This window comes from Labeo rohita, chromosome 19 (genome assembly GCF_022985175.1).
Source record: "Labeo rohita strain BAU-BD-2019 chromosome 19, IGBB_LRoh.1.0, whole genome shotgun sequence".
NCBI classification, from domain to species: Eukaryota; Metazoa; Chordata; class Actinopteri; order Cypriniformes; family Cyprinidae; genus Labeo; species Labeo rohita.
In genome coordinates, this window is record NC_066887.1 from 9953586 (window position 1) to 9980631 (window position 27046).

A 27046-nucleotide genomic window follows, 5' to 3' on the forward strand; every position below is an offset into this window, starting at 1 on the left:
TCCGGTGTATTATTATTGTCACGGTTATTTATTTATTTATTTCGTTGTTTTTATGTTAGCTTTGAATTAATGTTTCTCAAAAATATTTCTTAACAACGCCGAATTTGGCGCTAGTGCTGGGAAAGCGGAAGCTTTTTGAAGCTTTGAATCAACTGAACCAATTCCTCCGCAAAATGATTCACGAAGCGTTTGAAAAACAGCAAACTAGTTGAACCTGCTAGTCAAAATGTTTAAAAAAAGCGTAACGGGAATAACGTCTAAACACGAGATTGTAAGTTTTAAAATGTTAAGAAAACAAAGGCTTATTTTGGAAAATCACAAGTTCCGAGCCACTGATTCAGAACAAAAGATTCGAACAAAATGTTTCGAAGCTTCATGTTTCGAAAGCGCATATCATCGTGGGTCTGCGTCGCCGCCATATTGGACCGGGCAGCTCTTTGTCAGAAGATTGGTCTGGTGAAAATATGCCTGATTCTTGTGCTGCTTGGGGCTGTAAAAACCGCCGCACCATCCAAAGCAAATACCGCGGAGTTACTTTTCACAAGTAAGACTGAGCAGTTCATTCTGGTTGGTCATTTTAACATTATGTTAGCAGAGCCAGACTTTAATCACTAACGATATCAATCGCTAACTATGAAAGCTGAGACTGTATAAGAAATCTTGAAGGTAAAGTTCATATAATGTCGCAGGCTGTTTATATATGGATTAATTATAGTGGTCCAGTCAGCTCGACGCATCTTGACTTTAACAGCGCATCTCACTGTTTTGAGCAGCGCCACCAAGCCACCTAGCTGTGTAACATTACCTGAATCTTTCACTAAATTGTAAAAAGTTAAACTTTGTGTATGTCTGATATGACAAAATAAAACATATTCTGAATTTAGAAAATTTACTGGATTGCAGTCATCTCTATCAACAGATTGCTCTGATATTTTCATTTTCATTAGTGCATTTGAGTTTTTAACTCCGTGTACATTAGAATAATCTACATACCGGTCAAAAGGTTTTTTTTAATGCTTTTAAAGAAGTTTCTTCTGCTCACCAAGCCTGCATTTATTTAATCCAAAGTACAGCAAAAAACAGTAAACATTTAAAATATGCTTTCTATTTGATTATATTTAAAAATGTAATTTATTCCTGTGGGGGGGGGGAAAAAAATATAATAAAAAAAAAAGTTAAATGCTGATCTTTGGATCTTTCTATTCATCAAAGAATCCTGAAAAAAATGTACTCAACTGTTTTAAATATTGATAATAATAATAACAAATGTTTCTTGACCAGAAAATCTGCATATTAGAATGCTTTCTGAAGGATCGTGTGGCACTGAAGACTGGAGTAATGATGCTGAAAATTCAGCTTTGAAATCACACGAATAAATTACATTTTAAAATATATTGAAATAGAAAACAGTTATTTTAAATAGTAAAAATATTTTAGAATTTTACTATTTTTGTGATATATTGGATCAAATAAATGCAGGCTTGGTGAGCAGAAAGGACTTCTTAAAAAAAAAAAAAAAAAAAAAACATTAAAAATCTGTTCAAAAACTTTTGACTGGTAGTGTAGTTGTGTACCTAAATCTTTCACTAAATTGTGCAAAGTGAAACTTTGCATTTGCTGATAAAAGTGTATTGGATTGCTTTAATCTATCTTGAAAATAACAGATATCTGATATTTTCATATGCATTAGTGCATTAAAGTCATTAACTATATATATTAGAGTATTGGAGTATATTGGAGAAAAATTAGTAGGAAAATAGAACAAAATACTACAAATACAAAACACTATTCATAGTTTTCATGTAACATCACATTCTTTTAAAAAGGATAAAAGGCTTTTGTTTCATCAAGGTGACTGAAAACTTTCAAATGTCTAATACTTTTTCTTAAAAAAAATGTTTTCATAGCTGTAGTGTAATACTGACACTATGCAAATCATTACTGTCTGGACATTTGTTAGGAATAACTACAGAATCAGCCTCCTAGAACCTGAAGTATCACTGGTTTAAATTTTAAACCAAATTGTCCATAATTAATTTCTTTAAACTGATTTTTATGACAAGCAACTTGTTCCAGGTGAGTGACTGACAGTTTGTGAAACTTTTTTCACACTTTGAAGGTTTCCTAGGGAGAAAGCATTAAGGAGGCAGTGGGAACTAGCTACAAGAAGGAAAGGTTTTTCCGCCAGTGACTGCTCTGTGCTATGCAGTGAACACTTCAAACCACAGGACGTTGATAGGACAGGTCAAATAGTCAGAATTCGAGATGGAGCTAAACCATCTGTCTTCAATTTCCCAACTCATCTAAAAAAAGTAGGTTTGCCATTATATGTATGTTTTTGATAGTCATTAGGCTCAGTTATAAATTTTATTCTTCAACTTCAGCCAGTGGCACCCAGGAAAACAAGAACATCAAGGAAAGCTGAAGAGAGCCTGCCAGTGGACTGTTCTCGGCAGCTGGACGAGACTAAACCTCTGTCTAATCTAGTGAGTATTTGTATGGATTATGTACTAAACAGCTATGGCTGTGAGTGATGTAATATAAACATTATAATATAAACATTTTCAACCTTTTTCTCTAGGACCACTCCTATGCATTGCCTGCAGATCCCACTGATCTAAAGACCAGACTCAGTGAAGCCTTGGCTAGAGTGGAGAGTCTGGAGCGAGACATGAGAAACGTGAAGAAGCGAGAACAGAGGGCAAAGAACATGGTGCTTGCTCTTCTAGAAGACTTGGATGGAAAAAACCTCATAAATGAAGAGTTGAAACACAAGCTCAATTTCTACTCGGGGAAAATGAAAATAAAAAGTTGAACTTTATGGCAGATGAGTTCCAAGCCTGGCCTTAAAATGATGTTAGATATGTTGATATGTATATATGATTTGTCTATAGTTCCAGTGCAGTGGTTTGGTGGGAAAAGACTTTAGCCTTCAGTGTCGTGCGAATTAATTTATTTTGTTACATTATTTGTCTGCCATTGTCATGCATTTTTTTTGTGTATGTGTATTTGTAATTACTGTATGTACAGGAATGGATAAATACGAAAAAAAAAAAATATATTGTAAATAAATATTGCAATAATATTTTTAATAAGAAATATTTAAGATGTGCAGTAAATTTAACCTCCCCCCCTCAAACATACTGTTTTTCTAAATGCATTACTATAATACAGGTGACATTAAACTAAAATTCAGAAACATTTGTTAAAAATAGTTACATGGGTCTTCGGTGCATTTGATGGCTTTTTGAGTTTAGATATGGTGGGTATCATTTTGTTGTTTTGAGAAATGTTTCAGAAATGTGTTTTTGCAATCTCAAAAAACTGCAGTACTTTATATGCCATAACAAAGCAATGGAAAACGTGTTAATAACATACATTTACAACTATTAGAAACTATTTTATATTCAGTGCCCTCCACTAATATTGGCACCCTTCATTAATATGAGAAAGGGCAGCTTTTAAAATAAATCTGGAAGCAGGAAAAATTGGCAAGTGAGAAGATCCAAGTGATTTGATAAGGGCCAAATAGTGGTGGCTTGACAACTGGTTCAAAAGATCTCCAAAACACTAAGTTGTGTATTGTGGTGTTTATGTGGGGAAGAGGTGGCAGCAGATGCACTATGGGAAGACTGCAGTCCAATAGAGACAGTGTCATGCTCTGGCCAATGTTCTGCTGGATAACCTTCAGTTCTGGCATCCATGTGGATGTAACTTTGACACATACCACCTACCTAAAAACTGTTGCAGATCAACAGATCCGATCCAAGCAGCCCCCACCTTGGAATTTGTAGGAATCACAGCATGGGTGTCAAATTCTGCTCCTGGAGGGCCAACGTACTGCAGAGTTCAGCTTCACCTAGCTTCAGTGTTACCAAGTCCACAGTTTTCCCGCGGAATCGGGCTACTTTAACACCGTTGCCATTTTTTTTATGTCCGCAAGTTGAACCGACCCCTATAACGTGATATTTAGCCCCTGGAATGCAAATTTTACCAGGTGAACCCCACCAAAAAACATGTATTTTACCCCCCAGAATGCAATTTTTAACAGGGGACCTCCCCTCGAAACACAATTAGACTTTTGAGCAGCAATTGGGCAGGTTTTGTTGTGAAAATCTGGCAATGCTGACCAGCTTCAAAACACTTGCCTGGAAGTTTCTGTCTCTGAAGACCTTGATTAGATGATTTAGGTGTTTAATTAGGGTTGGAGCTAAACACTCGCTGGACAACAATGATCTAGAAAGGATCTGCTGCTTGAGTCTTGGTGCCAGAGACTGCATGCCCATTCATGGACATTTTAAAGAATCAAACTTTGATTGTCAGCATTCTGTTTTTTAGCAGTTTAAGCTACAGTAGCTCTTCTGTGTTATTAGACCAGGCCTTTGCTCCCCATGTGCAGTAGTGAGCCTTGGGCACCCATGACCCTGATTCCGGTTCAGCGGTTGTCCTTCCTTGCACCACTTTATGTAACTAAACACTGCATGCCAGGAACCCCCACAAGACTTACCATTTTGGACACGTTCTTCTGAAGACATAATCACATTCCATATTCAACATGGAAACATTGTTAATAAATGAATAGAACATGAATCTTATTCAACTCAGATTTTCAGTAAGCATTTTAGAAGTTTATCACAGCTCATGCCCTTGCATTGTATTTCATAAGAAACTAGTAATTTTTTATTTATTTATTTTTTGTAATATCATTAGACCAATAAAGCCAGTTAAAAGTAGCTTAAAATGTAGTAATAAACCTTTTCAAAGTAGCATTCCATCAATCACCAGCAATGTATTTTGAACTAAATGACATCTCGTTGTCTTGAAAGGGATAGTTCACCCAAAAATGAAAATTTGAAGGGATGGTGGTACTCACAACATCTATAAAGTCACCTAGGCTCACCCAATCAGCCTGAGGGTGGCACTACTGCAAACTAAAGTATGAAATCACTCATAACTCATAAACCATCAGTCATAGGCTCAAGTGGCTTCTATTGTTGGCTTGGCTCACAACGGACAAAACATATGCCTCGGATTCAACCGTCACCTTGGGAACATTTTCAAATATTTTTTGAAAAACCTACTTTTGTGAACTAGTCCTAGGTTCTTCCACCTGATAAAAACCAAACCAGTGCAGAAAGATTCGCTGGAGAAGGATTAATATTTATCATTAGTGTTGCGATGAGACGCCAAAAAAGTTCATAAGGGGCAGAGCAGCTTTTACTAAAACACCAAGAACTCTTCAATGGAAAGAGATATTTTTGCCAAACTCAGAACAAGTATGTAAGAGAAAAACCTGCTATAACTATATTTGTGTCCACACCAGTGAAGGATAACTGTTTGTTTTTTTGTTGCATGTACATGACTTCAACCAGTAGAGGAATTCAATGTTTCGAGCGTAAACTATATGATCTCAAAGGTAGTCAATGTTGTCCAAACCAGCATTAAATTCCTGAGGTATTTTTATGCTTTATGTTAGTCTGTTTGTTGTGCAATGTCACCTGCCATTTCAAATGCGCAAGCCCTTTAAATCTGAATAAAGTTTGATTAACAGTCAGTGTTCTATCATTCAAATAAAAAAACTAATTCTGAAAGTGATCCCAACGATATCATTTACCTGTATCGTTATCGTTATAGTTAAGGTGTAAACTTTGCTATTCTCTTACATTTGAAACTATTTTTAAAATGTTATCATATTATCGTTCTTGGCGTGAACAGGCCTTAACGGAAGCTGATCAGAACGAAACTTTGTGGGTATGTTCAATTCATTGCCCTAAAAGGTCTGCAGGAACTTTTAAAGAAATCAGCCACTTAGTGGCACTAACAAGTTTTATGGCTCCAAAATCACATGGAGTTTCACACATCCACACAACACTCATATAATTTGATAGACCTTCTCATAATGAGCAACTTTGCCTCAAGAACAACAGCTGTCAATCAAATTGTTTATTATTATGTAAAATAATATCAGATTATGTAAAAAACCTACTTTTGCAAACTAGTCCTAGGTTTTTCGCTTGACCTCAGTATAAGCACCGCAGCACGATTCTCTGGACTCTCTAGATCAGGGGTGCCCAACCCTGTTCCTGGAGATCTACCTTCTTGCAGAGTTTAGTTCCAACCCTGATCAAACACACCTGTCTCAAGTGCTCCTTCAGGTTCAGGTGTGTTTGATCAGGGTTGGAGCTGAACTCTGCAGGAAGGTAGATCTCCAGGAACAGGAGCACCCCTGCTCTAGATGAATAATTATCTAAAAAAAAAAAAATAAAATAAAATAAAATGTTAAACTTAACCCTTTGGGTAGCTATAACAGGATCGTTTTGAAAGGGGTGTGTCCATCCCCAAAAGCCTATAAATTCTAAACAAAAACTCAAAACCTCACGAAACTAGGCAAACACGTGTGACAGATGATCCTAAACAAGCATGCAAAGTTTTATGGAGATCGGACCATAGGACAGAATTGCCAAAAATACTCTTTTTAATAATTGATTTAGCTGGTTACGTGCTTAAATGTCATAAATCTCACTTAAATCTCAAAGCCGCAGTTACCACTTTTTTTGTAGTGCCCGTGTTATTAAAAGGGTCACTGGATGTCCATTTTCCACATGTTGATACGATTCTTTAGGGTCTTAATGAAAAGTCTGTAATATACTTTAGCGGCCTCTGGCGGTGTGACACCACACCAACAGGCATTGGAGAATGGCTCAATTTGAAAAAGGGGATATTATTTTTACAGATTCATTAAAAACCACTGCATAGACTTTTATCATTATAGGGTAGATTTGTACATATACTGCCAACACACATTAATGTTCAAACAACATGTAAAAGTGAACTTTGCATCCGATGACCCCTTTAAACATGCTTCCTTCATTCTTGCACAGCTGTATTCATCATCCTTATATTGACTTCACAGAAATCCATTTACAAACAAGGAGGTGTTTTTATCATTTTATTTGTATCTGGACAAAAAAAGAAAGACAAAAAAAAAAAAAAAAAAAAAAAACTCAAACATTTGTTCAGAATTGTTCATGTATATGTTTGTGTGACATGTTCAGTTTGTGTGTCCGTCACTCATTCATATCGTCGGTAAAGTCAAGTCAGTCACAGTACGGGCAATTGTAGGCAGAGGAGGAGGAAAGAGAAAAAAAAAAAGATTTAAATATAAATACATTTAAAAGGAAAGAAATTACCAAACCAGGATACAACATCCACCTGGGCAAGTCTTAATATTGTGTATGAAAAGTACTTAAACATGTAGCATTGTAAACACAGGTGAATCAGCATTACTAGACACAGCCATATGCATCGGCTCCAGGTTTGGAAGAGACAAAAAGTCTCCAAATGTCAACATCTACAAGATCTAGGACGGAAGACCATAAAGACCCAATTTCACTTATTTGTGGCCTTTTGTAAATCTCTCACTGTTTTCCGCACTTCTCAGAAGTTATTTTAACGAGTAAAGAGCAGTGCAAGGACTGCAACTTTAAATTGTGCCAATATAACAATATAACCGTTAAATTTCTGGTTTAACATGGATCATATGACACCCAGTTTTGTTTTGTTTAAAAAAAAAAAAAAAAAAAAAAGTCTTTTGGCTTCTTAAAGCGAATGTCCTTAAATGAGAACAAAACATTTGCGAAAGAGGCCTGGATTGATTTGGATTTTCTATAATTGTGCTACGGTTAGTTACACAGGGAAATTAGACTTGAAACAACAGAGTTGGGTCTACATGGTCAACTAGTGCGCTCATAAACAGGACACAAACACACACACACACACAAAAAAAAAAAAAAAAAAAAAAAAAATATACTCAACGAGGGCAAGAAAAGAATTTACAGAGTTTCTCCTTCAATCGTTTGCATCTTTCTCACTATGCCAACAGAACTACGTTCAAAAGAAACACAAGCTAAGCAAACAGTACACACTGAGACAGTATTTCAACATTGCATTGGCCTTGGTTAAAAGTATTCATTAATCCAGCACAATAAATTATGCAGTTTTATTTTTATACCTTTGAGTTTACCAATTTGGTGTACAAATAGCAGACCATCACATCTCTAATGAAACTGTGGCAGACAATGTAACCTCTAATTTGTAAGATAAGAAAATAGAGCAGCAATATTTGCACAACGCATGTGCACATTCAAGTAAATAAAAAAGGAAAAACAAAATCAAAGACAGATTGATACGCATCAGCCTCGTCTTTGTTGGTCTGATTGGCACTTTAGTGAATAGGAGTGCATTTCCATTAAGAGATAATTTCTTTGCCTCTTCTTCTTTTTTTTTTTTTTTTTTTTTTTTTTTTTTTTTTTTTTTTTTTTAAATCAACATATGAACCCACCCAGTGGTCTTGTAGACCTTTAGATATATTTTAACAAGCATAGTTTACTTCCCGCCCATGATCTCAGTCTTACTTTTCCTATTTCTCTAATGTGGATCTGGATGATCACAGCATCCTCATTCTAAATCAGCTTCCTGCAAATGTCATCAGAACTAGGATTTGAACCGATTTAAAAGAAAACCCTGTTGTTAAAGTACATCAGATTGCGGAGAGGTATTTTTAAAGAGTTCAACTCAAGTCTCACTTTCAAATTAGTATGGAAACCTCCTTACGGTTATCAGTTCTGATCGGGAATCGCATCAGATTGACATTTATAGAAGGAAAAGGCTTCTATGAAACAAGATGCTGCTCTATTAAGAACAGATGCTGATTACTTCCTTTCACATCAGAATCCGTCAGTCATCATCCGCTATGTTTTGAGAGACACATGCCCGTTCTAAATCAAAAGACCCCTAGCATTCACTCAGAGAAGCACCCTTCGGTCAGTGTATTATGGAGGTAGAGGAAAAATGCTTCCATAATGATGTGAAAAGTTTACTCACAGTTTTAAAGCAAACCACAGTAAGCTTCATACGGGAGGTTAATTAATTTCATTCCCTCCGTTTGAAATCCACAGCAGTCCAACATCAAACTCAGGTGTGTTTAACTTAGTGCATCAACTCAAAAAGTGCCAAAAGGCGGAGCAATATGAACGTACTTGCTTACGCAGAAAAAAAGATGTTTGGAGATTATGGAAGTCATTTCCCCTCAGTTTTATGCTGTGTATATGTTTATGAAGTGTATGCTGGTCTTGTATGCATGTGTGCAAGGTGTGTGCAAATAGAACATAATATCTATATATATTTATATATATATATTTTTTGCCCATACATATCATTGTTTAAATAAGTATTCCTTGCCATACCGACAGCACCGGCAAAAGTACAGAAACCGGAACTACTTCATCTAATGAGCGCGAGCTAATTGTTGAATGAGGATCTGGCAAGGGATACAAAATGATACCAACAGAACACCATGCAAAACCCCAACATGCACATACTGAGGGCTGCGCTGAACAAACCACCCAGATTTCCTATGCTCTAAGTAATGACGAGAAAAACCGAGCAGAATTAAGACTCCATCACGTGCATCACTCCGGCCCTCAGATAAGTGCGGATTTCCCACAGATCGCATTTCAAAGTTAAAGCCTTTTGATCAAAAGTTATTCATAACACTGCACACCACGAACATCCTACAGCTAGATATTTCACCGCTGACTTGTTAAGAAAAAACAAAACAAAAAAAGGAAACTGGGCATTATCTTTACTAAACGGGCTTTTTGGGGCCCCAGTCATTTTCTGTTAACAGTAATGACTTTTGTTAGGATACTCTTTTACTAAAATACCTGGATTATTTCAACACCACCCACCACCATCACGTCAAATAGACTCTACGTGAACTCCACACCCAGCATGGTCTGAAATGATGAATACTAATACTAAGAAAAACAAAACGGCTTCGGAAAAAGCCTTTGAAGAGTGCTTAAATCTTTATGAAACGCATCTGCTGATATCAAACACAACCAGGCTTGTTTAATATCCAGGATATGAATAATGAACAAAAAAATGCAAAATGATGAAAAACAAACCAGGATCAAAATGATGAGGATTATTTCTGATTTCAGTGAAAGGGGAAAACATACCTGTAGCATACCTCCCCTTAAAAAGAAAGAAAGAAAAGACACGGCGCCACGATTTCTACCTGAGGGGGATGATTATTTAGCTGCATCACTGAGGGGGAGAATGAAAGAAACTAAAATCCATCTCTCTCGGGGCAGTGGATATGTTCCCCTCTGTGAAACACACCTCAGTGTCTAAATTAATCAGTCTGGGTCGTGGATTGAAATTTGGTTTACTCAGATATCAGTGGTTGCGCTCTGAGTGTTTCCGACGTATGTTTTAGTACCGGTATGGGGTGCAGGGATGGGTGTAAAGGTAAGGGGCGGCCAGGAAGAGTCTGAAGGCTGGTTATAGCTGGAAGCCCTCCATGGGGGCCTCCTGCTGCGGGAAAAGAAACTGCTGCTGGTTCTCATCCACCTGGGGTGCCAGATTGGCATCCTCTTCCTCTACTCCAAAGTAGTGCTCGATGAGGTCAAAGGCTTTCTGGTAGATCTCCTGATTTTCATGACTCTGTAGGAACTCGATTTTGTCCAACCCTGGCAGAGAGAGAGAGAGAAAGAGAGAGAGAGAGAGAGTGTTTACAAAGATTTCTTTGAAAGATTTTTTTTTTTTAATTCAGCAAGGACACATTAAATTGATTAAAAGTCCCAGTAAAGACTAATATTGATAAATGAAAAGCTCAAACGAACATTTCCCCCTTCAAACTCTTAATTACTTATTTATTAGTAATAGTAGCATATATATAATAATAGCATATATACATATATTAAGGTCAAGCAATTATTATTTTTTTTTTACACTGATTATGTAATCAATATTCTATTTAGTTAGTGTTTTTAAGCATTTTACATTTATTCCAACATAACTCAAGGCAGTAACAATTTAAAACAATATATTTTATTTGTGAACTTATGTTCAGCTATTATTTTTAATAGCTAACTTTTAACTATTTTCTAATTTTTCTGGGTCATCAATCATCAAAGCTCAGTAAATACTGGTCACAGACATGGACATTTACTTAAAATTTCACCAAGCTACTCACTAAAATTCATAACAGATCATGTTTTCAGGCAATTTTAAGTTATTTTGACAAAGTGGTTATATTTAAGTTTGCGAGTTGTTTACTTTTTTAAATTAGTCTTCTGACTGATTCAGAATTTGAATGATTCGTACTAGATCTTGCAACAATCCTATTCAATTTGCGGCGTTTATAAGTTTATAAGTAAACTTTACAAGTTTATTTGCTTTGCGGTCTGAGCTGATAAACTGCCCACTCTGTACAGTTCAAACATAGCGCTGTTTTGTTTGCCATTTGATGTTTCACATATGCAGCAGAAATGGCAGCGCTTATGAGTTGAACAATGCGGTGGTCGAACCAGTGCGACCGATTACAAAATTTAATCACACCGACCGAAAATATGGTTGCAAAATTCAACCTTTTGGTTGCAGTCTGGAGCCCTCAATTACCTCCTCTCACATGACTTTCCCCTATTCATTCATTACCCCCCACCAAACTCATGGCACGCTTTAGGGGGTCTGTTAAAACTCATTGGGCTCAAGGGAGGCGTGAGAGATGCAGACTCCCGCTGTAACTTTACTTGCTGGTGTCACTGCTGGACAATGTTTCTTTAGAAAAATGAGTCAGTTTTATACATTTTAATTATATATTTTGTAATACTTGCATTGTTTTATTTTTGTTCGACAAATCTTTTCATCGTCCAATTTTTTGAGGAGGCACTGCCTCCTCAAAGAAAACTTTTATAGTGTAGATTTAAAGGATCCAGACTACAGAATAAGGCATTAATATGTGACCCTGGACCACAAAACCAGTCTTTTAATTACCATAAATTTTTTTTTTTATGGCAAAAATCATTAGGATATTAAGTAAAGATCATGTTCCATTAAGATATTTTGTAAATTTCCTACCGCGAATATATCAAAACCTAATTTTTTATTAGTAATATGCATTGCTAAGAACTTCATTTAGACAACTTAAGGCGATGTTCTCATTATTTTGATTTGCAGATTGCAGATTTTCAAATAGTTGCATCTCTGCCAAATATTGTCCTATCTTAACAAACCATATATTAATGGAAAGCTTATTTATTCAGCTTTGATATGCATAAATTTCAATAAAAAAAAACACATCACATGTGTGCTTTATAAGTACTTATAAACAGTCAATATGCTGGTAATTGCATGCAAATTAACAAGTATTTAATAGCAAATAGTGCTCTCTAATTTTTTTTTTTTTTTAAATCATCTGGAAAAGCAAATAATTTGGCGTTTTGTATCGTATTTTTGGTATGATGTCTCCCAAACAACACACATGCAATTGTAGCGTAATACGGATGTAAATGGTGGTGTGGTGGAAATAATGTTACCGTAGGCTTCTTCTATGAGACTGCAGTAAGGGTTGAGGCCGCTGCCGTTCTGTTTGGCCTCCTGTTCGCCCAGTCTGAGAATGTTCTCCAGACCATTCAAAGCCACCAGTACGATCTTGGAGTCCATCACAGTCAGCAGATCACAGAGGGGTTTAATGCAGCCCAAATTCACCAGATACCTACAGAAAAGAAACAGATAACACAATAATAAGCAACAGCATGTGTGCCATCCTATTCTGTTTTAATTCAATAGGAAATACAATCCAAATGACACTGCGCTTGGAATAAAGCCCTTGAAATAAAGTCCAATAACAGATTTATTTTTGGCACAGAATACCATGTATTCCCCCTTCTGCTGCTTTGTGTAATTTGTGGAATGAATCAATTTGTAAAACTAGACATGCGCCAGTACGGCTGGGACAATATTTGTCCTTCAGTACTTAATTTCTCAGAAAATAAACATCATAATTTAATTTCCCACAATACAAATAAGTGAAGATAAGGGATTTTATATTTGGCAAGCCATGCCCGTCAAATCACTGTGCGAAACAGAATCTGCATTTCAGATTTAGTCACACAATGATGCCATGTGCACGAGCCAAACATCCCAAGGTCAGCAAGTGAACATCAACAACATCAGGCTAGCAACTGGCCCCAGTTTCCTTTTTTGTTCTAGAAAACATTTAAGCAATGTGGAACCTGGAAGGACATTAAAGCAAAATCAATTTTTATTATAGCCAAAACTATCTTTCAGACTAAGATTTTAAATAAAAGATAAAGTAAAATTCCTTGAACACAATCCAAAAGTAAAACATCAATAATAACAACATCAAATCATAACACCATCATGTAACACTCCCGCTAAAAACATGTCTCGTACATTCTAAATGTGATTATACATGACCTTAGATGGTAAGTTGTTGCTACACTTATGCCAAAGGAAGCACTCTGTAAGTACACATTATAGGCTGATACATTTAATGAAGCACTGTTTTGGCTGTGGCAAAATTCCATAAGTGCATGTCTGATAAATACTGATGCCATTTGCTGTAAGTAATAAACACTTTAAGCACACTGCTGCTTCCAGACTGTGTGATCTCACTAGACGGCATGAAAACCACACTGCAATTCAATCTGGATAAACACATCACAAGTGCTCCCTGGTGATCAAGGCAACCTCTCCAATATTAGCGCTTGTGCTATGCCATGCTAATAGCCTTCTGAGAAGGCCCAACTTGGCCAGATGAAGATTGTGGGAACACTTTAAATGACTCTCATTCTAAACTTCTAAACAACTATCTTGAGAGTTAATTTGCAAGGTCTGCTCTAACTTGATTATATCTTGATGACTGTGGAGCATTATTTTCCATTAACCCGTCTCGGTCTCAAAAAGCCAGACATATTGATTATCAGCAGATTATGTGAGCATTGTTGCTTACTGACCATGAATCGCCCACACAGACAGAGAGGCTGTCTGACATACATGTAAAGACGGTAAATATTAGAGACGCACCAGTCAACCGGCCAACCAACGTCGGAACCAGATTTTTTTTTTTTTTTTTTTTTTTGCCCCCAAACACGCACCTGATTTTTATTTTATTTCGTCTCTGTTTTGGACTTGCACATAAACAGCACTGCAATCATTTCCCAGAGTTTGTAATAGAAATATTGCAAAGTCTGTAAACAGGATGTTAAACAGGCCAGAGACAAGATGCACTGAAAATGAACTCAAAGATGAGAGCACGGACACGCCAGCACAGAAAATCCTGTACCAGTCAGAAAATTCTAAAGGTAACATATGAAAATCAGCACCGAAAAAATGGCAATGGTGTACCAGTTCTAACATCATGGTCAAAGTTTAAGCAAAACATGCTAACTGTTTTCTCGTTGGCTGCAGAGAAGACTATTTAGAGTCCGAGTCTCAGAGGAGACAAGAGAGCAGTGGATTTATTTATTTTTTTACTCTAAATTACGCTGTTGCCACACAGATCTTTAGCACTCGCACGCTGTGTAACAACCGCTTTCTGTGCACGTTCTTTAGATGTGTGCGCTCAAAAAACTGTATATCAGAAGTTTAAACTAATATGGTTTAAAACAGAGTGTGATAGACATGATAATCATAACCAAACAGATGTTTTGTGGAAGAATATCAGAGTTACGAGCTGTAAAGGCACAGCCCTATTCTGGAAAAGCAGCAGTTCATTTGCATTTAAAGAGACATACACGTTTTTCTGCTTCCACTCAAAATAGGCATTTTTAAAATGATAAAATAAATGATCTGTGGGGTATTTTGAGCTTAAACGTCACAGACACACTCTGGGGACACCTGAGACTTATATTACATCTTGTAAAAAGGGGCATAATAGGTCTCTTTAAATACTGAATTGTGGTGGAAGTTTATATGAATGCATGTCTGAAGGGAAATGAATGTCCAGAAAATTTTTAAATGGCATTTTCTTGTATTGTTTCTATTCCATAAACAGCATCTACTGTCAGAGAGTGAATTTACATGTTTATTCAGCCCTTCGGCTGTTTATTTATTTATTTGTGCTGTTCTTTTCTGTAGCATAATTTCACAAAGCAAAAATCATACTATACAGTAGGGTTGTGTCGTGTATTGACGATAGTCAGAAATATCACTTGTTGCTGATGCCTTTGACAATAACAAGACAAGTGGCCGCGATCTGCTACGGTGGCCATGTCAGAGCCATAATGCGCCACAGACGAATGTGGTGTGGTAAGAGATTTATTCATCATACAGTGCAGATAGCTTCACATGTAACAAAAAACAAAAGTGATATTTATTTAGTTTTATTTTTGGGGGTGGGGGGGTGGTTTGTCTTTGCTGTATGTCGGCACGCTGCCCACAAGGCTATCAGCGTCAACGCGAGTGTTTTTTTAAATGCATTCAAACTCGCACTTCTTTGATAATGTTAAATGTTCTTTTCTCGTTTTCTGTTTCATTGCTATCAGCCAACTTAAGATAACCAAAGTTATGGCTATGCTCAAGCTATGAACAAAACCTTGGCACACAGTCATAAGGGTCTGCAGTGATGATACGAGTTCCTATCTTGTTATTAGATCTGCATGTTTTGGTGTGTAGCTTGCCAAAAATGAACTCCATAATAATGACCTGATTCAAGCATTGACAAATGGTATGCCAGGTTTGGCAGCAAGTTTTTAGTGTGAATGCTCAAGATTCAGCGCACATTCAAAGCTCACCTGATCTGCTCGGGTGTGCCACCTGACGTGGCATTAGTGATCGCCCACGCCGCCTCCTTCCTAGTGCGGAATTCTGCTTTCTGTAGGATATCTATCAAGACTGGGAAGATGTTTGCATCTATTACGGCCTGTAGAAGATGATGATGATGGGTGAGAAAAAGAACAGAGGATTAAAGTCATCCTTAAGTCCAAAAATAAATCCCAAGTAGAAACTACAAACACAATCAGTCCTATGAAGATTTAAGGGTGCAGCCGTAACCCTGCCGCACATGATAAACAAGCTGAGCCCTGCCTCTGTGCAGCAGATGTGGAGTATGGGTCAGGGTGTACCTGAATCTGCGCTCTGTTTCCCGCTGTGATGTTGGAGATGGTCCAGCACGCCTCCTTCCTGATGGATTCCTTGGCGCTACTAAGCAGGTGCAGGAGGCAGGGGAGAGCCGAGCAGTTCAACACCACCTAGGGCAGAGAGAATAGGAGCATAAGGAGACCATCCATCTCCTGTTGGAAACCAGAGATAATCATACATGAAGACGAATAAACACATCTGCTTGCACACAAACACACCTGTGTCTGAATGTCATCTCCTGTAACAATGTTTCCAACGGCCCTCAGCGCAGGAGAGGCCACCTTGTAATCAGTGTGCCTGCAAGAGGAGGAAACAGGTCATTTATCAAGACCAGTACTTTTCAACCTTTATGACTCCTTGTTGTCCAACACAATATTTGAAAAACTCCATAAAAGAGTTGTTAAAATTGTGATTTTATACAGTGCATGCCACTGTAAATACTGCAAGTCTAACCCTTACATGCTCATTTTCATTCAATTTAAATGAATGAAATGTAACCCAAGATATTTTCTGTACTGCTGCCATTTTAAGACTTATTAACAAACTGAGAGGAATGACATATACAATTAATTAACTCACATTGGGATTTTAGCAGTTTCAGTACATTTTAAAAACATCTACGTATGAGTTTACCAGAAGTAGTCTTGTCATAGCCCACATCCTTTGTTATGTCCTGTTGAAAATTCAGTTTCACTGAAGTATGTCATTATGAAACTTTAAAGTGTAGCAGTTTCAGTATGACCTAGAAATGACAATGTTGTCATAACAGTTGACTCACATGAGCAGCTCCACCAGCCTCCTGCAGACCCCGGAATCAATAACTGCCTGGATCTTCTCATTGGGCCCATCGGAGAGATAGGACAAAGCCCAACAGGCATCGGCTAGCAGGTCTGAATCACTGCTAAACAACAGACGGGACAGCACAGGCAGGCATGGAGACACCTGCAAAAGCAAAAGACAGCTTTCAATATGTATTATGCATTTATACATAATATTTGAGATATTACATAAATGCACACTACTGTTTAAAAGGCTTGGAGTTGGAGCAAATCTCGAAAGTGAAAGTAAAAAATTATTGTGTATTCAGAAGCAGTTTTAATGCCCCGCATAAAAGGGATAGTTCACTAAAAAATGAAAATTTGATGTTTATCTGTCTACCCCCAGGGCATCCATGATGTAGGTGACTTTGTTTCCTCAGTAGAACACAAACAAAGATTTTTAACTCAAACTGTTGCAGTCTGTTACTCATATAATGATAGTCAATGGGATGCACAGCTTTGAGAGTCAAAAAAAAAACCAAACATACAAAGACAAAACCAAATGAAACCCTAATTTTTTGTCTGTGTATGTTTTTTTGACTCCCAAAGCCGTGGATCCCATTGACTGTCGTTATATGCAACTGTTTGAGTTAAAAATCTTTGTTTCTGTTCTACTGAAGAAACAAAGTCACCTACATCTTGGATGCCCTGGGGGTAAGCAGATAAATATCAATTTTTTATTTGTGGGTGAACTATCCCTTTAAACATAATGAAAATAAGACTGTTGCCAAGGGACAGCTAAGCAGTACAGACCTTCTCAAAGTCTGGGGGTGGACTTTTGCCTCTGCAGAGGTTGGACAAGGCCCACACAGCATTCCTGGTCATTGTGAGACGAGTTGATTTGGTCAGCAGCCTGGGGAAAAAAGTATCATTAAGGAAACAATCAATCCTTTTCTTAAGCAAAAAATGTTTGTTTCTTCCGCAGACGATGCTAAATTCATTGCCATGTCAGATAAGTAGAAAAAACGAGCACTCACATTAGTAGAGGAGGAAGGATATTACAGTTTAGCACATAATCTCTGCAAACAGCGCTGTCTCCCGCAATGTTCCCCAAAGCCCAAACAGCCTGTGACACGAAGATTCATTAACATACCCACATGGGATTTATACTCGTTCAGCACAAACAAAACAAGGTGACTTATCCCTTGCAGCTTTATAACTTGTACCTGCTCCTGCACGTCTTCAAACTCAGAGTTGAGAAGCTCGATGAAGACAGGTACGGCACCGGCCTCGATCACAAACTTTGTCTGCTGAGATGTTCCAGACGCAATGTTGGTCAATGCCCAAGCGGCTTCAAACTGAAAAAGGAAAAAAGCACATGCTCAAGGAACTGACTTTAGAACTTTAAATGGAGAAACTAGATTAGTTTTATTTCACTGAATCTCACCTGTAATGTGCAATTTGTACTTTTCTGAAGGAACTCAACGAATCTAGTCACAACTCCCTGTGTGCTTATCACCTCATCAATAGGTGGGTTTGGTTCTGCACAACACAGTTTAAATTATTATTAAAACTTAGACATGGTTTTATGTAACTCCAGACATGTGTTTGTGTCAGATACCTTTGGAAAGTAGTTTTCTGAACCTCTGTGTTGTGACCAGTTGTAGTTCAGGATCTTCTGAGAAGAGCATTTCAACCATGTCTCTTGTAATTACTCCATCCTAAAAAAAAACACATAGGACAAACTCGGTCTAGATCAATGACCGTAATTTGTTTTCGGCCCAGGTTTACACCTCTGAGAAGTTCAAATCAATAGTGCTTATTGAATTAAGGGGTCATAATGCACTACTAACAACAGTCCCAGAGTTACCTCACCCTGTAAGTGACATAATGGGAGAAAGCAAACTGTGCATTTGAGTTTGAACTCACTGGTGCTGTGGTGGAGGAGACGTAGGAATCCATAAGTGGACTGTCAAACATCCCCCCCTTCTTCACCCAGCAGCTCCACATTTCTCCTCTTAAACAGCTGCCAAGAGAAAAGGAGAGAATCAATGGTGCAAATTGCATCAATTGATGTGACAAGTTAACATGAAACGGCATTCACAGACCATTTAACTTCTGTAACAGGATAGTCAATGTGAAAAAGATGTATAGGATAATGTTACAAAATATTCTTAATCCAAATAAATGCTGTTCTTTTGAACTTCCTATTCATCAAACAATTCTGACCAAAAAAAAAAAATAATATCACAGTTTTCATAAAATATTAAGCAACAAGAACTGTTTCAAGCATTAACAAGAAATGTTTTTTAAGCAGCAAAATCAGCATATCAGGATGATTTCTGAAGAATCATGTGACACTCAAGACTAGAGTAATGATGCAACATCACATAAACAAGTTACGGTTTAAAATGCATTCAAATAGAAAATTTACTATAAATTGCAATAATATTTTACAATATTACAAACCCCAAAGTTCTGAATGGTAGTGTACGTCATTAAGAGTGGATGATTATGATATTTTTTTTTTTGCACAATAAACTCAAAAACACAAATGAAATGGGGTTCCTTATATTTTTTAGGTTTCCTTTAAAGGAGAGACCATGTAGGGAACATGAAAAGAATGAAACAAAGAAAGAAAAGCAAGTGAAGAGTCACCTGTTGCTCTCGTTTCTGTTTCCTCAGCTGAATGCCTTCCTCCTCCCTTCTCCGACGCATCTCCTCCAGGTTGAGGGCTTTGTTCTTGTAGCGGTTCATCCTAAAATTATCCTTTGCAGGACTTCCTGAAGGCTCTGCAGAATGGAACAGTTAACAGGTTATAGATATCTCCAAAAACACAAATAACAGTTAATGGTGTGCTTTGATCCAAGATAAACCATAAAAAAATGAACCTCGCAAACACCCTCTAGCTGCATACCATCTATCCTAAATAATATAGTTAGATTACCATTAGCATTTCAAATCTCGGGTCTCACTGATAAAACACAAGCAGTACAATCCAATGGTACAACATTATACACACTACCAGTCAAAAGTTTTTGAACATTAAGATTTGTAATGTTTTTTTTAAAGAATTCTCTTCTGTTCACCAAGCCTGCATTTATTTGATCAAAAATACAGCAAAAACAATAAAATTTAGAAATATTTTATTGTAAAAAACATACTCTACTTGAATATATTTTAAATTATAAAAATATATTATAGAAATTCTAGGATTCTAGAAATTAAATGAGAACTCCACTTTCAGAATAACAATTTACAAATAATTTACTCACCCCCTTGACATTCAGGATGTTCATGTCTTTCTTTCTTCAGTCGTAAAGAAATTGAGGTAAGCATTTCAGGAAGAAGGCTCTTTCGCTAGATAAGAGATAATTTCTTCACGACTGAAGACAGAAAGACATGAACATCATGGATGAAAAGGGGGTGAGTAAATTATTTGTAAATCGTTGTTCTGGAAGTTAAGTTCTCCTTTAAGACTTTTATTTAGCAAGGATGCTTTATATTGATCAAATGATGATAAAGACATTTATAATGTTACAAAAGATTTCTATGCTGTTCTTCTGAGCAGCAAATCAGAATATTAGAATCATGTGACTGGAGTAATGATGCCAAAAATTCAGCTTTGAAATCATATGAATAAATTACATTTTAATATATATTCAAATAGAGAACAGTTATTTTAAATAAAAAAAATATTTCTAAACTGTACTGTTTTTACTGTACTTTGGACTGATCTTCTAACTTTTGACTGATCTTGTAAGAAAAAAGATCTTGATTTGAAGTCTGTCAATTTGGATGCAGAGTTTCTTTTCAAACAGTCAATAAAAATGGCAAAGTACATTTTTCTGTCAATGAGTTGCTAGTGAGGAAACTAAGAGCACAAGACCTGCGCAAACTGTCCGTGGTGGACACACATACTTGTGTATTTGAGCATCTTGACAGGAAAAACAAAACAGCTGTGACATTTTCAATTGGTGTACCATCTGCAAGAGCGCACATGTCGTCAGTAACGAGACGAAAATGAATGTGGAAGTGCACAGCTTATTAAACCCAACCCTTCAAAACATAACAATGAACGTTGGAGAAATTGTTCAGCAATCTCAGCAGCTATCTCCACCTTCATTACTCACTTTGGTCTGTTTGTGCTGAGCACAACACACTTGAACAGAGCCACCCGGCGTCAGTGAGCAAAACCACTTTTAGTGAGGGTGTCTAAACGCTGTTTGCATGAGCAAGCAGCTAAAGCAGCCTGTCTCAGCATTTGTGCGGCACTGAGAGCAGAGGAGGCTACGAATGATGACTGGCTAATGCTACCGAAAGCACATCAGGGCACTAACAAACAAAGCGCCTGAGGGTACAGTTTCTGATCTTGGATCGGCTCCCATCCTTTCTGTATGATCTTATTGTACAGTGTCTCAAAGGAGAAAAATAACCCCTAATCAGCACTGGCACCATGTGAAGGCCTCCATAACCTTCAGCCAGTAAAGATCTGCAGTTCTGGAGCAGAGAACTTCTACAAGTTTCAGCTTGGCTCCTGCTGTTAGAAATCAGGCTTCCTGACGGGTGAGGTTTTGGGTGAGGCCTTCTTCCCAACATATGGAAGGTTACATTCTAATTTAGCTGCTCATGAGCAATATAGGCCATGGCCTAAAGGAATAGTTCACCCAAAAATGACATTTGACATAATTTACTATTGTTCCAAACCCATATGAGAAGGACTTCTGAATAATCCACACTGACAATTACAAGTTTGAGGCTGGTAATTGGTGAGGCTGGTTATTAATATTTTCAAAATAAGTCTTATATGCTCACCAATGCTGCATTTATGTGACCAAAAATACAGGAAAATCAGTAATATTGTGAAATATTATTACAGTTTAAAATAACTGTTTTTCTATTTGAATACATTTTAAAATGTATTTCATTCCTGTGACGGAAAGCTGAATTTTCAGTATCATTACTACAGTCTTCAGTGTCACATCCTTCAGAAATCATTCTAACATTAGGGCCCTATGAAACCCATTTATTTTTTCCCTAATTCTGTTTGTTTCATTTTAATTTTTATCAGCTCCTTTTTAGCGGTTAAATTAAAATGTATTAATCAAAGACCATGCCGAATTAATTAAAATCATGAAACTTATACACTTTCACATCAATTTAATAAAGGTTTAACAAAAATTATGTTTAGGGACCTATGAAATGTTTTATTTCTCTCACCATATGTTTTATTATTATCAAATTCTGTGTTTTAGCATTTCTAATTATTTGAATGCATAATTAATTTATTCAATTTATTTATTTATTTGGCAAAAAAGGGGAATTTACTATTAAAATTAAAACATGGAAGAAATGTTGTGTGATTATATCCTAAAAAATAATGTTTGTTTCATTTTAGTAGTAGTAGTAGTAGTAGTAATAGTAATAGTTAGGGCTGTCAACGATTAATCACGATTAATCGCATACAAAATAAAAGTTTACGTTTGCCTAATATATGTGTGTGTACTGTGTGTAATTCTTATGTATATATAAATACAAACACATTCATGTATATATTTAAGAAATATTTTCAAGCATATATATTTATTATAATTTTTATAATTTGATATTATATATAAATAAAATAATTTTGTATATTAATAACGTATTTCTCATATATATACACATTAATTTGTGTGTATTTATATATACATAATAATTGCACACAGTACACACACATATATTAGGCAAACTTAAACTTTTATTTTGTAAGCGATTAATCGCGATTAATCGCTGACAGCCCTAGTAATAGTAGTAATACATTTCTGGCACAATGTCTTCAAGTTAAACTGGACTTTTATTTTGACAGGTTGCCGTGTCTACCTTTACATTTCTGTGTATATATGACATGATGCTAGTTTTCCTAAAATGGAACGGTCAAATGCTGAAATCACTGCGAGCGTCATATCATATTTTTAAATCATGAGCTAAACTTGAGAATTTGTAAATACTGAAACATTCAGACCAAATCATTAAAAAAGATAAACCATTCATAAATCAGAAACAGAAATGTTAAGTAAAACAATGACAGATGTCAAGATTTTCAATGAACAACTTATTCATCCGTTTCTCACAAGAACCAAATGCATGCTTTTTGGGGGGGTTAATCTGAAGTTTGACAGCCCTAGTTCACTTTCATTACATTAGGTTAAGTTCTCCATCCAAGAAAGGATCTGGAGCAACAAGAAGATATTGCGTAAAATGTTTGTTTTTGGATGAACTATTCCTTTAAGACGAGAAACAACATCGTAATGACTCTGTTCTACAAATTTAGATGGGATGACAAGCTAGCTGTGGCTCAACCCGACTCAAGCGCTCCATTACATAGTTGCCCATCACATGGGCCTCACAAATAGCAGCGTGGGCTGGGCCCCTGTCGCAGAACTATTTTAAAGAACTGTGTTTGCTATGGCTTAAAGACGGAGCACTGGGGACAAACAGCAGACGGGATCAGGGCGTAGACTATCCAAAGTTCAACCTGCAAATCACTCACTGCTGTTCACTAAACAACTTTGTAGCTTTAAGGATCTGTCTACATTTATCTTAGACAATACAATGCAGTGTTTTTACATTTAATTTGATTACATTTCTGTAGTATTTTTCACCTGAATACTACTATAATATGTACCATTGTGTGCATCTGTTTGTAATTTGCTTATTTGCTCTTATTTCATTGCTGAGTGTTTACTTGTCTTATATAATGTTGAACTTTTTATTAGCTAAGCTAGTAGTTTTGCTGTGGTTGTGAAATTTACATTCAAGAAATTCACTATAAACTACAATTTTTGTTGTTGTAACAACCTTATTTATTAAGTGTTACATAGGTCAAAAACAACAATTATCACTTTTTTTGTGATTTTCTTGGAGAAGCAAATAAAAATCCCAAGAAAATTCCTTAGCACTAAGCCTAGAGCACAAGAAAATGATCATTTCCGTTTCAAATTTGCACCATGGACAGCAAAGAGAAGCCTAACTTGTGACCTAAAATGACCTGCTGGTTTTAGTGTACTCAAATTGCAAAATGAAACACCACAGTGTGTGAAAACCTCTAAATTGTCATGGAAAAGCTGTCAGATATCACATTATTATCCACTGTGATGATTCATTGAAATAGTAACTTATAAGACCGGAAAAACCAAGTCAGCAGCAGTCAGATTCTGACACCCTATCTGACCGTCCTGTCTGTATCGTTCCTGTCCCAACCTCTTCCTTCCTCCAAACAACCCATTCACTAGTACACTCTAAAGCTGAGGATCCAAGTAATATTTAACAGACATATATCATGAGTGAGGTTTTATTGCTCCTAACATGACTAAGGGGTTTCAAAAGGAAACAGCCCAACTCTATTTGGTGTAGTAAATTTTGAGCTGATAAATGGATTTAAAACAGAAACTATCAGCTATCAGGGTTGGTCACATGTTACAGCTGACCGGTGAACTCACTGACATTGGAAGCAAGTAATTGTTAAATCCAGTAAGGTGCCTAACTAAACAGCATTTATAGCCATCGTTTATGTGAACTATGACAGTTTACCGAGCTCTTTAACGTGTAATGTCAGAGCATTTCCTCTTCATAAACTGTGTAGACTCAAACATGAGACGATTTCACAATCTCTGACTGAACATGCCGAACATGACCAAGCGTTTACACCGGCAAAGACTCAAAACCTCCTTCCACCTCAGTCAAATCCTAAGAAATCTCACAAGCGCCTGTTATAAACGCGTTTTAGCCTCAAATACCTGTTTTCAGACTCACTGGTAAACACATATGTCGAGTACAGCAATGTGCTAAGCTAACTGGCCCTTTACACTCATGCTGTAACTGACATGATGTAGCTTCTCTCGGGTTTTTTAGCTGAAGAAATGGTCCCCAAAGACCGCACATAACAGAACTAACGCGTCAAAAAGCAGTATAGGTTGGATACTTACCCATCGTGCTTTCTTTACTGATATACGCTTTGATTACTAGTTATATCAACGCTGTAATCTTAACACTCTCCTTGTCTTCCAGAATTTGCTCCCCACAAACAATATGTCGGTGATCTACGGAGAGCCGAAGGAGACAAACTTAATGACAGCGTTTCCAATTTGTGTTCTGCGAAACGCTGAGCAATCGAGCAAAATGAGAGCGTATCGTCATCAGGATGTGTCAGACGTTAAACGGACACAATATTATATCACTGTTGTATCGTATATAATATTATTATTCTCTAACGTCTGATTCAGTATAATTACAAATTACATAACCTACACGATAAATATAGGCTACTAGGATAACATTTCTCCCTAAATTCTAAATAGGCTTGTCAGGATACACAATATACTGTCAACAAAATTTGTCTGAAGCAAATATTGTTTTTATTATTTTGTGCGTCTGTTAATCGAAGCAACAGGAGAAATGTTCAATTACTAAATAATCAGAACATAAACATAAAAAGGTGCATAAGGAAGTAGCCTATAAGGAAAACGCCTCAGTAATTTCTCAGTATGATATTTAATAGCCTAGGTTAATATTGGTTTAAAGTCATATTAAACATTGTATGTAGGCTATATTTCCCCAGTAATGTTACTTTATATAATTATTATAGCTATTGATAATTAGGCCTATGTCACAAAAACAGCATATGCTGGTAGGTATGTTTTGATGCTGGGATGCTGGTTAGGTAGGTTTTGATGCTGGTTTAAGATGGTCCTTTTTGCTGGTCATGTTGCTGGTCAAGGACCAGCATAAACCAGCTAAGGACCAGCATAAACCAGCAAAGGACCAGCTTAAACCAGCATCAAAACATACATACCAGCATATGCTGTTTTTTTCACCAGGGCAAAACTGCAGGTTAATATCTATAATAAATCTATGTAATCTATAGCCCATGTGTCAGAAGTTAAACGGACGCAATATTATATCACTGCTTTGTCATTATAATATGTTTATTCTGTAAGGTATTTCTGAGTGATTTACTACATAATTACAAATTAGGAAAATAAAATCTGTTAAAAAACATTTCTCCCTAAAACAGTCCATGGTCTATTTTGCTAAATACACTTGTCAGTACACATACTGTCAATGAAAACCGAAATATATTGTTTTTATTATTTTGTGCATATTAACACAAACAATACCAAGAGAAATGTCCAATTAGGCTACTAAATACTAAGAAAACGTAAGCAAAAAAAGAGAATAAGGAAGTAGTCTATAATAAGTAACAATTAAAAAAAAAAAAAAAAAACACATTTTGTTGAGTCAGCTTAAAATAATTTGTTACCCTGCTGCCTTAAAAGTTTAAGTTCAGTCAACTAAAATAAGTTTATTCAACTTGAAATGTTAAGTTGTACTAAGTAACAACTTAGTACACAATATTTGTGTTTGCTAAACTTAACAGATGGGTAAGTAACCCAGCTGCCTTAACATTTTAAGTTGATTCAACTCAAATATCCAAGTTGTCACTTAGTATAATTTAACATTTCAAGTTGAATAAACTGTTTTTGAGTTGACTGAACTTAAAATTTTAAGGCAGCCAGGTTACAAATTATTTTAAGTTGACTCAACAAATTGTTTTTTACAGTGTATCTCGGTGTGATATTTAATAGCCTAATATATTTGTTTAAAGTCATATTAAACGTCTAATTTTATGTAGGCTACTTGGAATTATCCTAGAAAATATAAAAAATTACTTTACTATTATTATGGTCATTGAAACATAATTATATCATGTCTTCCCATATGCAAAAGAGCAGAACCTTGCAATGTATTAATGATGAAAAATTCATCATTTAGCTGTTCTTCAAGTTTTACAACTCCAAATTATGAAAAGTGTTTCTTTTAATTAAATTAAGTTTGGACAATAAATTATGCACCATGCTTTCTGTTACAAAATGATATTGATAAAATATTGCATACAAAATAGGCCTGATTCAACAGGCCTAATTACTTTATAATTAGATTTGACACAAAATTAGCGGATAATACAATATTTTTGAGAAGGATATGGCCTATATTAGAATTTATATAACTATTTCTTTCTATATTTCTTCCTGACCCTGTAAATTTACTCTGCCCTGAATGTGGCAATATGGAGCTCACAGTGGATTGTCTTTGCAGCCTTGCGACTCCATTAATGCGCTTGGCTCGGCACAAATTGAATGTGACCCAATAACAGAGTGTGCGGCACCTGCACTCAATTCTCTGCGAGCAGGTAGCGATAAATTATCGTACAGCTCCAGCGTTTGGGCCCCTGATGGCATTGCTTTAAATGAACACTTGGGGGCAACGTTGGATTAACTCAGCGAGGGCCCCAAAGG

The 27046-nt window shown here is 36.4% G+C and overlaps 2 protein-coding genes across 2 annotated transcripts; one reads left to right on the forward strand and one right to left on the reverse strand.

The window, feature by feature from the left end:
* The first annotated feature begins 101 nt into the window (after window positions 1-101).
* Window positions 102-3159, forward strand: si:ch73-130a3.4 (uncharacterized protein LOC664763 homolog). Its single transcript, XM_051137024.1, has 4 exons — window positions 102-544; window positions 2120-2312; window positions 2385-2486; window positions 2582-3159. Exons 1-4 carry the CDS (start codon window positions 465-467, stop codon window positions 2813-2815), a joined length of 609 nt encoding a protein of 202 aa, XP_050992981.1. The 5' UTR covers window positions 102-464; the 3' UTR covers window positions 2816-3159.
* A 5112-nt stretch (window positions 3160-8271) lies between these two features.
* On the reverse strand, window positions 8272-24845 carry kpna6 (karyopherin alpha 6 (importin alpha 7)). The gene is given in 15 exon segments (XM_051136774.1): window positions 8272-10535; window positions 12384-12562; window positions 15606-15733; window positions 15936-16061; window positions 16170-16248; window positions 16730-16893; window positions 17523-17622; window positions 17747-17835; window positions 17936-18067; window positions 18157-18251; window positions 18331-18430; window positions 18639-18695; window positions 18697-18735; window positions 19368-19501; window positions 24677-24845. Coding segments are annotated over 15 exon segments (1614 nt in total). The 5' UTR covers window positions 24681-24845; the 3' UTR covers window positions 8272-10347.
* Between the last annotated feature and the right edge of the window lie 2201 nt (window positions 24846-27046).

Excerpts from the sequence above, each read along its gene's own strand:
- si:ch73-130a3.4 (XM_051137024.1), top strand. The coding sequence starts at position 465 with ATGCCTGATTCTTGTGCTGCTTGGGGCTGTAAAAACCGCCGCACCATC. Across the intron at positions 2,313-2,384 it reads TCCCAACTCATCTAAAAAAA|CCAGTGGCACCCAGGAAAAC; the intron begins GTAGGTTTGCCA and ends CTTCAACTTCAG. Across the intron at positions 2,487-2,581 it reads CTAAACCTCTGTCTAATCTA|GACCACTCCTATGCATTGCC; the intron begins GTGAGTATTTGT and ends CTTTTTCTCTAG.